Source organism: Rhinolophus sinicus, chromosome 15 (assembly GCF_057876585.1).
Source record: "Rhinolophus sinicus isolate RSI-liver-muscle chromosome 15, RSI-T2T, whole genome shotgun sequence".
In the NCBI taxonomy this organism is placed as follows: domain Eukaryota; kingdom Metazoa; phylum Chordata; class Mammalia; order Chiroptera; family Rhinolophidae; genus Rhinolophus; species Rhinolophus sinicus.
Window position 1 is genome coordinate 95,179,114 of NC_142515.1, and position 12,587 is coordinate 95,191,700.

General features: G+C 54.9%; 1 protein-coding gene across 2 annotated transcripts in view; it reads left to right on the top strand.

The window, feature by feature from the left end:
- The first annotated feature begins 263 nt into the window (after nucleotides 1-263).
- Nucleotides 264-12,587, top strand: part of CARM1 (coactivator associated arginine methyltransferase 1) — a 40,408-nt gene continuing 28,084 nt past the window's right edge. Inside the window, exon 1 of one of the 2 annotated variants that reach the window (XM_074338175.2) lies at nucleotides 264-569. In XM_074338175.2, coding sequence (XP_074194276.1) covers nucleotides 347-569 — 223 coding nt within the window. In that variant the 5' untranslated portion in view covers nucleotides 264-346. The remainder of the gene's footprint in view (nucleotides 570-12,587) is intronic. The other variant, XM_074338176.2, reaches the window with a different exon arrangement.

The window sequence follows — 12,587 nt, forward strand, 5'->3', positions numbered from 1 at the left end:
CCGCCCTCTGACGCACGCTCCCGCCCCCGCCGTTCCTGGGACGCGGAGCCACCTCACAAAGCGGCGACCGTTCGCGCGGGGCGGGGCGGGGCGGGGCGGGGCTGGGCTGGCCCCATCCCCCGGCGTGCTCCCTCCCTGCGTCCAGGGCCGCCGGCAGAGGGCGCTGCGCCACGGGCCGGGCCGTCGGCGCTATCAGCGAGGCGGCGCGTAGTCGGCAGGCGGCGCTGCCGGGCTCGGCCTCTGCCTCGGCCTGCGCGGCGGCAGCGGCGGCGGCGGCGGCGGCAGCGGCGGCGGCCTGGGCCCGGGCGCGGCGGCGGCGGCGGCGGGGCCTGGAGCCGGGTCTAAGATGGCAGCGGCGGCGGCGGCGGCGGCGGGGCCGGGCACGGGAGTCGTGGGGGTGGCGGGCACGGGCGTCGCGGGGCCCTGCGCGGCCGTGTCCGTGTTCACCGGCGCCCGCCTGCTCACCATCGGCGACGCGAACGGCGAGATCCAGCGGCACGCGGAGCAGCAGGCGCTGCGCCTCGAGGTGCGCGCCGGCCCGGACGCGGCGGGCATCGCCCTCTACAGCCGTGAGTGCGGGGTCCCGGAGCCTGGCCGTGGGCCGTGCGCCGCGCGTGGGCTGCGCACGAGGCCGGGCGGGGGGCCCGGGATGGGAGGGACGCGGTGGGTGAGGGGCCCGGCGTCCGGAGGGTAAAGGGGCCCCAAGCCGTGGGGGCCTGGTGTGGGGTGCGTGGGGCTGTGCCCAGGGAGCCGGGTGTGGGGGGCCCCGAGTGAGGGGTGTGGAGGAACGTGTCAAGGGGCAGAGGGAGAAAAGAGGGCGTGCGTGGTGGCCAGAGGTGAGGTGCCCCGAGTGCTGAGGGAAGCGGGAAATCGGGGAGTGAGGGCCCTGAGATTGGGAGGGGGTAGGCAGGAAGTGGGGGGCCGAGAGTGGAAGGTGAATTCGGAGGAAGCCGGGGTTGTGGGGGCTGGATGGGAAGGAGGGGGCCCTGGGAGAGGTAGGAGTCTCGCGGGCGGGTGTGGCCACCCTGGCGGGCTGGAGGGAGCGGTGTGGGCAGCCTCTGGCCATCTTGGGGGACCCCCCTGGACTACTAAGGACAGTTGGAAAGTGGTGCCCAGTCTGGGGCGACATAGAGGAACGGTTTCACCCTTTTAGAGGGCTTGGTGTGCGGATGGCCTGAGTGGGAAACTTCTAGATAAGGGGAGAGGGGCCCACGCGAGGGTGGTGCGAGCCCCTGGATGTGCTCCTGGTAAAAACGTGGACCAGTGGGGCCCCTTCATGTTGCCGTGCTTCGAAGAGGTAGCAGTTTCCTCCCCCGCCACAAGTCCTCTGATCTTTCTTTTAGGGGATATGCGAAGCTGGGTATGTTTTCAGAAGCTGGTTTCAAAACTGACATTTCAGGGGGGAAAAAAATTACAAATGTGTTTGCCAAGTACCCCGAGTTCATCCTTTTTCTTCCTCTAGTTACTCTTTCTTATCCCTTCTCTCCCATTCCTGATTCCTCCTTCACTTTTTGCTATTCAGTTTCATTCAGCCTTGTCTCTCAGAGTTTCTTGCACTGATGTGTCGGGTCCCTTAATTTGCATTGGTCTGTGTGATTTTTGTTTTACACTTTGGGAATGGGGTGTGAGAGAAGTTTGTGGAGCAGTTGATTCACACAGGGTTCTCCCTGTGCCTTGACTTGAAAAACCCAAACTAGAGGAGCTAGGTCTGTTTCCCCAATGTCGCACCTCTCTTTGCTGGGGCAGAGCTGGGTCTTTTGGACCAGACGAGGAGAGGGTGTCCCAGGTGGGCATCGGAGCTCAGGACAGACACTTAAACTCCAGCTTAAACTTTTTCTTTTACTTTAAAACAGTTCAAAGTTTATAGGATTACTGAGAAGATAGCACAGGGTTCCATATACCTGCTCCATACCCAGTTTCCCCTATTCACGTCTTTGTCCAGGAGAGCTTTTACTTTTTTGCTTTTGTTGATAATCTTGAATTGTTACAAGCTATGAAGATAACACTTCTCTTTTCGAGGTAATTCGTAACTGATACATTGTTTGTAAAACAAGAAAAAGTCTGTGTTTCTCAAACTGAGATCCTTAGTCTGGGATGATAGAGTCCCAGGAGTCTGAAAGATTTTCTTCCCTTTTATGCTCACATAACATTGGTGTGTGGTTGAGAACAGGGTTCTGGAGTCAGCTGAACCTGCTTGTATTAGTTTCCCAGGGCTGACATAACACACTTGGTGACTTAAAACACCAGGAATGTATTCTCTCATAGTTCCTGGCCAAAAGTTCAAAATCAAGGTGTTGGCAGGGCCACGCTCCGTCCAGAGTCTCTGGAGGGGACCCTTTCTTGCCTCTTCCAGCCTCTGTGGCTCCAGGTGTTGCTTGGCTTACAGCAACAGAACTCCAATCTCTGTCTCTGTCTTCATACAGCCTCTCCTCTGTCTTTGTGTCTTTAGCTATAAGGACACTTGTCTTTGGATTAAGGATCCACCCTAGACCCAGGATGATTTTATCTCGAGATCCTTAATGACATCTGTAAAGACCCTTTAACAAATAGGTCACCTTCATAGGTTCTGGAGGTTAGGGCTTCTGTGTATTTTTTATTGGTCTGCTACGTGGGCTAGACTGGTGCCCTTGCAGTGGCCGTGTGTCTTTGTGCCTCAGTTTCCTTATAGATAGAATGGGGGTGTGGCACAGTGTATTTCCTCAATAAATGAAATGAACACTTCTTTGGAGGTAGCACCTGCTCCCATAATGGGCTGGCGATGGCCTCAAAGTTGGCTGGGTTATTGCTGAGGGTGAGGCAGCACTGATTCCTGAGCAGGCCTGGAGAGGGTGGGTGCACAGAACACGTTGCTCTGAAGGGTGTCCGGGAGTGCAAAGTCCCAGGGCTGGGGTGTGGGCTGCATGCTGCTCTTGGATGTGAGAGCCTGCCTGCAGGGTGTGGAGTGCTGGCCAACAGTCCCCTGGAGAAGGTCAGAGATGGTCAGCCACTGGACGTGTGGGGACGTGACAGCTGGGGAGGACTTGTGGGTGAACCGGGCTGCTGGGAGCGTTAGGCCTTCTTTTGGGATGAACTTATTCCTTCCCTGGTCTCAATTTTCCCACCTGGACCCTTCTGGGACCTGAATGCTTTGGCCAGGTGAGAAGGCGTCAGGAGCCCAGTTCTGCTCACCTGTCTCTCATGAGGTGGGGGTCCTGTTAGCTGCTTGTGCTTCCAGGACACCCCCTGGGATTCGAATCTGTGTTTGGGTGAGGACGGGGCATTGGCCAGGACACCTGCGTGACTCTCCCGGTGGCTCACATATGGGAGGTGGACCAGAGGCAACCTTGAGTATTGGCAAGGGTTCTGAATATGCAGTCTGACTGGTGTGGCCTTAAACTAGCCATTTTACCTCTCCAAGCCTGTTTCCTCACCTCTAGCAACACACACCTGCACAAAGCCTTGCTTTCCTCATCTGTAGTGGGACTCCTGCCACTTGGGACCTGGGAATGTGGGTGAAGTGGACCGTGGGGGTGTGAAGCAGGGTGTCTAGCAGTAAACAGTCGATGTTTCTAAGATATTATCGACAGTGGTGTGATTGTTGTGAAGTGGTGAAAAGCTGGCTTTTCTAGGAGGGAAGACCTTAAGCTGCAGGGCTGCCCAACTGTCTCACTCCCCCAGCAGATGGGAGAGGGACCCTTGGGCTGCCACCTCTGCCTCAGGCGGCAGGGCTGAGAACTGGCTGTGGGTAGTAGGACATCCATCCCTGTTCCTTGATGTCTGCACCATCCATGTAGGAGCAATGACATCTCCAGAAGGCCCTGTTCCAGTCACCCTGCAGTGAAGGGTAACTCTCCCCATCCCTTCTTGCCACCTGAGGTCACCCTGGCCTGTGTCCATGGCACTGGCTAAATGGGAGCTACCAAGAGCAGGCCATTTTCCCTGGGCAGAGGTGCAGGCTTCCTGGGCTTAAGGAAGCTTTGGCACAGCCTCTGGAGTTCTTGGATGCAGGCTGCCCTCCCCTTGAAAGGAGGCAGCTTTTCGGGAAAGCCCACGATGGGGTGGCTGAGGAGGAGAGCAGAGTCTTCTCTCAGTTCCTCAGCCCCACGGCGGCCTTTCTGGAGATGACTGTGTCACTTTTCTTTCTTGGTCAGCACGAGTCAGTAAGGCTGGTTCTCTGGACTCTCTCTTCCCTCTTGGCTAGGAAGAGCTATAGAGCAGCACTTGCTCTGACAGGGGCTAAATTTCAGTTTGTGGGGGGGGCATGCCAGAGTGTGGAAACCCCAGAGAAAAACCCCCTGTGAAAACAAGGTGAAGAATGGCCTGCTCCCACAGATCGGGAACCCTTGAGACTTCTTCAGTCACGCTCCTGGTAGTCCCCCTGACAGCTGGGGGAGGGGGAGTGGGCACAGAAGAGTTTGTCCTGTGTGCCTAGCCTTTAGGACGTTCAGTGTCATGCTGAGGTGACAAGTTAGGGCATTCACTGGAAGGACATTCACATTTATCATTGGTGCCTATGAGTTGCTACTGGCTGCTGTCCCTTATTGAGCATTTACTGTGTCCCGGGCTCTACATGAACTTGTGTTGGCAGACTGAAGTACTTGACCTTGGGGGCAGCTGGGGAAAGGATCATGGTATAAATTAGGGCCTGTGGGCACTGTGGGCTGTGGGCCAGGCCAGGCCTGCAGTCAGAGCTAAGGGAGGTTTGTACATTTTTGAAGGGTTGGTTTAAAAAAACAAAAACACAGAAAACAAAAAAAGGGGGCGGCCAGATGGCTCAGTTGGTTACAGCTTGGTGCTCTTAGCAACAAGGTTGAGGTTCAATCCCCACGTGGGACACTGTGAGCTGCTGCACCTTCCACAACTACCTGTAGATTGAAACAACTACTTAACTTGGAGCTGATGGGTCCTGGAAAAACACACTAAAGTAAATTAAAAAAATTAAAAAAAAAAAAATGCCTAGGGCCGGCTCAGGTGGTTGGAGCACCCTGCTCCTAGCGCCAAGGTCGCGGGTTCGAGTTCCACATCAGCCAATGAGCTGCGCCCTCTACAGCTAAGATTGTGAACAACAGCTCTCCCTGGAGCTGGGCTGCAGTGAGCAGTTGAAGGTTGGTGTGAACTGCTGTGGGCTGCTCTGTGCTGCCAGGAGCAGCCGGTGACCAGTGTGAGTGGCCGGCAGCTGGCGAGAGCTGCCGTGAGCTGCTGTGAGTGTCTGACCGACAACTGGCGACCGACTGCCTCAGCTGGGGGGAGTGCAAAGCTCTTAATACCTGCATGGGCCAGGGAGCTGTGCACTACACAACTAGACTAAGAAACAATGGCTGGAACAGGAGTGAGGGGGGAGGCGGAAAAAGGGGGAGAAAAAAAGCCTAAAGAATATTCAATCAAGATCATAGTATTGTGCAAAACTAAAATATTTATTTGCTAGCCCTTGACAGAAGAAGCTTGTGGACCCCTGGGATAAATGAATGAAGCGGGCAGGAGGAGGGGGCACTGTGGGAACTTGACCTCAGCCAGGGGTGCCACAGCTTTAAGAGAAAGCAGAAAGCCTTTCATTGTGTGTGTTTCTGTTTTGATTGTGCTGGGTGCTGATTGCCCAGGCCAGATAGAGTACACTTTCTGGACTGCGGGCCAGTTGACCTGACAGGTAAGGCCCTTGCTGTATGTTACCAGTGGTCCTTAAAACAGTCCTGGGAGGGGCCGGCCCAGTGGCTCAGACAGTTAGAGCTCCATGCTCCTAACTCCAAAGGCTGCTGGTTCGATTCCCACATGGGCCAGCGAGCTCTCAACCACAAGGTTGCCAGTTCAATTCCTCGAGTCCCGCAAGGGATGGTGGGCTCCTCCCCCTGCAACTAAGATTGAACACAGCACCTTGAGCTGAGCTGCCGCTGAGCTCCCAGATGGCTCAGTTGGTTGGAACGTGTCCTCTCAACCACAAGGTTGCCGGTTCGACTCCCGCAAGGGATGGTGGGCTGTGCCCCTTGCAACTAGAAAACGGCAACTGGACCTGGAGCTGAGCTGCTCCCTGCACAACTAAGACTGAAAGGACAACAACTTGACTTGGAAAAAAAGTCCTGGAAGTACACACTGTTCCCCAATAAAGTCCTGTTCCCCTTCCCCAATAAAATCTTAAAAAAAAAAAAATGTCCTGGGAGGTCAAGGACACCACTCACATTTTATTGGAGGAAAACCAGAGGTGGAAAGGCTTGACCAAGTGACATGGCTGGCAGGCAGCAGAGCTGGCTTTGGAGTTCAGAGCTGTTGGACCTGCCGTCTCACTGCGGAGTGATTCAGTGAAGAAAGGTGATCAGGGTTCAATTTGTGCATAACACAGACCCAAAACAGCAGTGGCTTAAACAAGATGGCATTTTATTTCTCATGCTCTTTGTATTAAAGTCTGGAGATTGGCAGACCAGGGCTGGTGTGGAGCCTCTGCTCAAGGAACTTCTCGGACCCAGACTTTTTCTGGAGTGACGTCTTGTCATTGCGGATCAGCATGGTGGCTGGAGTCTAGCTATTACACCCTGGTTTCCAGGCAGCAGGATAAAGAAGGGACAAAACATACTAAGGGCACAGGCGGGGTGTCTGTTAAAGGAGGTGCCCAGAAGCTGGCTGAGGGGGCTTCTCCTTTCATCTTATTGCCTAGAATATAGTCATGTGGCTACCACTAGCTGCAAGGGAGGCTGGGAAATGTAGTCTTTAGTCCGAGTGACTATGTGTTTAGCTAATTTCAGGATTTCTCTCCCTGTAGGTAACAGGGAGAACAGACACTGGGAGATAGTCCCCTTGGCCACAGTGGGTAGGATGTGGATGTAGCCAGAGTGTTTGGGGAGCACATTCCTGGTTTATGGAGAGATGGTCAAGTGGATGGGGGGTGATGACAGCAGACTGGCACGGAGGAAAAGGGATCCCTCTGAGGAACGGAGGAGCTAAAGAGGAGGTAACAGGATTGGGCCCAAGTCACGTTTTATAAGTGACAGGGCCTTTTCCTGTATATGGTCAGGAATTGTCTGCCATTTTTCATAGGGGCCTAACATGATAAAAATGGTATTTCTGAAGATTACTCTGGTAGCAGGTTATGCTGTAGATGGGAGCAGGGAGAGAGAAGCCTGTGGAAGCTTCCAAACTAGAGAACGCAACAGGAATGTAACCAAATAAGTTTCACCTTAGCCTGCCCCAGAAGCATGTCAGAGGTCTAGAAGTTGTGATATGGAACAAAAGGTAAATTCTGCCCAGGGCATTGGGGACAAGATGGCAAAGGCCCTGACCCTTGATCAGGGTTGTTGTAAATGACCTGCCCGCAGAGTTTGCTTGGCTGTGCGATTAAAATAAAAGTAGACGTCCAATATTTTTTAAATTGGGTGACTTCTCATCAAAATCTGTCTTCGTACTTCTGAAAAATCAGAAAGCCTGGCAGCCTGAGTCCTACATGCCCTGAGACCAGGTAGATCATGGTGCCACCTTCAGAAGGGGCATGCCACCCCAGTTGGCCCTGGTCATGCTGCCCCAACACAGTCCTCGCGCCAGTAGCCGTCTGTCCTGTCACTTGCAGTGGTCTGTTTCTTCAAATACAGAAGAATTTCTCTGAATCGAGGGCTCCATTGGGTGTGGGAAGCCATCTTTCCCTTAGATTACAGCCTCCTTTGGCCCCCAGACACTCCATCCAACGGCTGAATTTGAGCCCTGTGCAGGTGAGGGCTATTACCCCAAGTCCTAACTTGGTCTGGTTTCCAGTCTCAGGCCCCACCCACTGCCCACCTCCCAGCCCCTTCCCCTCCTCACCTCCACCTGCACCTGTTCAGGCCCACAGCCCCTCCTTGGTAATTTGGAAATCCAGACGTTAAGAAAACCTAGCCTACTATTCATTTGACAGCAGAATCTAACCTGACCCGAACTCTGCCACGTGGGGCTCTTTATTGTCTCCACGTATCCTATTTAGTGTGACTGGTCCCATGTTTCCCTGTGAAACATGGTTACAGGCCATGCTCTGCCAGGGACGGTCTGCGTCCTCTGTACCTTGTTACCTTTATAAAACTGAAAAGTTTGGTATGGGCGCACCTTATTTGATTGCACTTTCATTTATTGCACTCCACAGGTGTTTTTTTTTTTTTTTTGCAAATTGAAGGCAAAACCTTCCACCAGCAAAAAGGTCACGACTTGCTTTATTGTGATCCTCGCCTTATTGGTGGCCTGGAACTGAACCCACACTGTCTTTCAAGTCGGCCTGTGATCCAAACACAAGGGGCCGCGGACTCGGCATGCTACCCCTGTAGGGATTGTTGGGGCCTGTATGTGAGATCACAGCTGGAAAGAGAGTAGGCATCACGTGGCACGCAAGCCAGCATTACATGTGGGGGTCTGGACTTAGTGGGGGTATAGGGCCTTTCGGCGGAAGGAGGAGGATTGTGTGAACTTACGATGACTCAGGTGGCGGACTTCGGATCAGGCCAGATTTAGCAGAATGGAGGAGGCTCAGGAACCCTTAGTGGCAAGTGGGGTTCCTTTTCTGGGGAGCCCTCTCTGGGATCTACCTGCTACCCAGGGAGGGGGTAAGTTCAGTTTCCCAGGGCATTGGGCAAGATGTCTATCCCAGAGAGGGTGGGCTGGAGGGCCAGACCGGGGCCAGAGCTAGCTGCTCCTGGTGGAGAGTGGAGCCTCAGAGCTGGGGCTCTTAACCTGAAGTCTGTGCAAGGCTCCTGGGGTGGAGAGGTGACTCATGATCCCCTGAAATGGTGTGCCGTTTTGCATAAGGGTAGAGGGACAAGAGTTGGTGGCTGTGACCTTGGAGGAGCCTTCTTGATTGTAGAAAAGGGTGACAGAAAGGGCACCTTTCTGGAGGGAACACATGTAATACGCTTCACTCCATTTGTATCTGGTAAACTGGGGCCGTAGCGTTGCCATTGGTTCTCTCTGCATTTGGTGGGAGGCAGAAGTTCCCCTGCTTTTGATCTCCTTCTAAGGGATCTGTGACCCAAGAAAGGCTGACCGCCCTGGAAGGACAGGACCAGATTGGGGAGTGGAGACTGTGCCGCTGGCTTGTAAGGGATGGGGTGGGCAGTGGGAGAGGAAGGCACTCTATGTCTGTGGTCTGGGGCAGTGGCTTTCATTGGGTAGGAATAAGGTCTGCAGTGTGGGCTTGTGCTGAGAGGCCCCCCTTGGAGGGCTGGGGTGTGGCGGGGACCCAGCCAGATGGCAGATCTGGGGTGGGGCACAGAGAGAGAGGTAGAGGAGCTGACCTCACCCAAGATGACAGGACCCAACAGTTCTTTGAAGATGGGGAGACCCGATCTTTCATTCCTTCAACTGGAAAAATATATGGGGAGTGGGCTTGCTGTCGTTCTATGTGGTAGTTACCATGCGTCTAACTTTAAATAGCAAAATTTTTACTGAGCTCCTGCTGTGTGCCAGTTACTGTTTTAGGAGCTCGAGATACAGTGACACCTGAGTAAGCACGTGGCCCCACATTTTCGGGCCTGGCGGTGTTGTGTGACATGTGCTAAGTAAGTACCTGAATGTGATTGTGCTCCTAGTGGTCTGTGCCTGGGAGAAAATAACATGCGCTGCAGTTCTGGGACGCCAGGGGAGGGTGGTGGGTCCGGGACAGGGTTGTGGAATCCCCAGGTCCTGCTCAGAATGGGGCATTAAAGCTGTCAGGGGGAAAGCAGGTGGGGGCTTGCGGCCAAGTCCCACCCCCATGCCTCACCATCCGCATTTCCTCTCTCTGCCTGTTTCCTCCACTATAAAATGGAGATCTTGATGGCATCTACCTTGGGGGGTTGTTGTGAGCTAATAGAACTAAAAGTGCTTAAAATAGGTCTGCTCTCCAGCAGGAGGGAAGACCTTCTCTAGGAGTGAGCCTGGGGGCTGGCATGGCCAAGAGGAGCCAGTGGCCAGCGTGGTTGGAGCAGCACACCTGGGGAGGGGTGGCCCCAGAAAAGGGGCTCGGCGTTTATTCCAAGAGTGTTGGGAGGGAAATGACCCCTGTGACTGTGGGCCAGTCCCATTCTGTCTCCTGTTCTTTCCCAGCAGGGTGATCCTGGGGAGCTTGAGACGCCCGCATCTCAGCTCCCTTGCCTCACTGGGGCTGAGCTGGTGGCAGGTGGCCTTGGCGAGGGTGGACGTCTGTGCTTGGACTGTAGGCACAACCCTGCTGCCCAAATCAGACGCGATCCCCACCCGGGCACACGTCCAGTCTTGGGGAGCAGAGAGAAGGCAGAGAAGGAGCCCCATCTCCCACTGTGGGGCTCCTTCTCTGCCTTCTCTCTGAATGTGGTTCATGGGCCCAGGATGAAGAGAATGGCAGCTGATGAGCTTAAGTGTGGGGCCAGGAGGCTCAGGCCAGAGAGAGAGCTGAGGCGGGAAGGAGGGAACTAACTCTAGGATAAGAGGCCAGTGGCTCGGCTGGGGGGCCAGCCTGCTCCCAGGCAGCTGGGGTCTGCAGTGTCTCTAGGTCAGTCCTGCTGCTCTCCTGGGTCCCTGTCTCTCCCCTGCTCTGCATTCCCTGGCTAGAATATTCTCCCCCCTCCTGGTGGAGTCTAGCCACTGCTCTGAATCAGAAGCTGCTGGATGATTAGCATAGGCTGGGAGCCTAACCTTGATGTGACTTTGTGACCCTGGCCAAGTGACCCTAGATCTTGCTGTAGTTTCCTTTCTGGAAAATGGAGGATGGTTTTGTGCGCTAGTGTCAGCCCAGTACACACAGCAGATGAGTAATACACAGTATAATATGTATTATAAATATCACCTCAAGCTGCTGGGTGGCCTGGAAGAGAAGATGTGTCCTAGGTGGGGGGTGGTCATTCAACCCCAGGACAAGTAGAGCCTGGGCTGGGCACAGAGAAGTGGCCTTGGAGAGCCTGCCTGAGCCCCTCCTGGTTTGCAGTGACTCCGGAGGGAGCCCCTCCCTTTGTGTGGTCACCCTCCTGTCCTCTCTTCAGGGACTGGTTTGGGAGTTTCAGGATTCAGGACCTAGAATAGTGCAGGGCGGGGACATGGGCACCTTCTGCCCAGGGAAACCATGGCACCTGCCCTGACGCTTGTTCCTCTGCCCAGCTCTGCCTTTTGGGTGAGAAATCTGGAGTTCCCGACTTCCCCCCACCCCCATTCCCTTTGTTCCCAGAAAACCAGTTATATGAAGGAAATTGAGACCGAGCCCCACCCAGGCCTGCGGGAGTCGGATATGGAGACTCTGTGGCCTTCGTGTGTCTCCTGGGGGGGGGGGGGGTTATTCTTTTGCTTATTTTAAATGTTTAGTCACAGACACCCAGGCCTTAGGTGCTCTGTTTGGCGCACTCGACAGCTGTGTCCACCTGTACACCTGCCACCCGACGCCAGATGAGAACTCAGGCCACTGCCTCAGCCTCTGGGTACTTTTTGTCAGGTCTGTCCCCGGCCGCCACACTGGGCATTCATGAAAACAAGTCCAGACCTTTTTTGGGGCAGGGAGGGGCTCTGTCTTCTTCTCACTCCTTGCATAGAGAAGAGAGAACCCCCTTTTATTCCGTGTTTTTGTCTGTCTCTTTCAAGTGATTCATCACTGACAGCTTTGGCAAGAGTGGGTCTGGGCTGATTTTCTTTTAGCTTGTTAGTGGATTTGCTCCCCCGCTAATTGTGTTCCTGTGGCTGTGGCTGGGGTTCATTTTTACTGGATGCGTTACACATGTCAGAGGGGAATGGTTTTATGGATAGAAACCTGCATGACAACCAGGCACGGGTGGGATTCTGAGCGAGGAAAGCGCCTTAATGAAAAAGGGATGCTCTTGTGATCCCCCGCAGGGGGCTTAGGAATCCATAATCAGAGACAGATTCGGGGGGCCTATTGCAGACCCAAAGGGACATTCCAGAGGTCTCGCCACATTCTTCCTGGAGCTGGAGGGGAAGGCAGAGGCAGGCTGCAGCTTTCAGACTTCTGTGTGCCTGCGCGGCCTCTCCTCGCGGGGTGGCTCTGACTCCCCTTAGCTCCAGGCCATGCTCATTGAGCTTCCAGGCCCTCCCATGGCTAATGTTTACCGAGCACAAGCATGTGTCAGCCAGGCTCTGTACGTTCATTGACTCACCCAACCAAAGAACAGCTCTGAAGGGCGCTGACTGCTGTGTGCTGTTGGCACAAGGGCGCTTGGCACAGGTGTGATTCGGCTCACCCCATTCTCTGCTCCCTACACTATGTATAGCCCATCGGGAGCCACAGTAGCCACAGATCTTACCCCCGTTTTGTAAACGAGGAAACTGAGGCACTGTGTGGTGGTGGGCAGCAGAGTTGGGATGCCCCCCAGGTGGGCTCAGGGGCCTCCATCAGCCCTGCTGCCTCTGGGCCGCCGGTGAGCCGTACCAGGAGATTCCGCACCTGATGTGGAGGAGGTACCTACCTCGTCCTCGGCCTGTGTCAGGGCAGTGGCCCCTGGGCTCTTCTGGAGCCCAAAGCCAATCTTTCCTCATTCCTGCCTAGTTGCCGAGTCCTTACAGTGTCCCCTCTTGCCTGTGCTACATCTGGAGTCACATCTGGTGAGGTGGGTGGGAGGCAGCCCTCCTACCTCAAACATCCTGTCCTCTGAGCCTGCTGTGCAGCCTGCGGAACTCCTGGAGCCTCAGGGGTCTGGCGGGGGCCCTTCCCC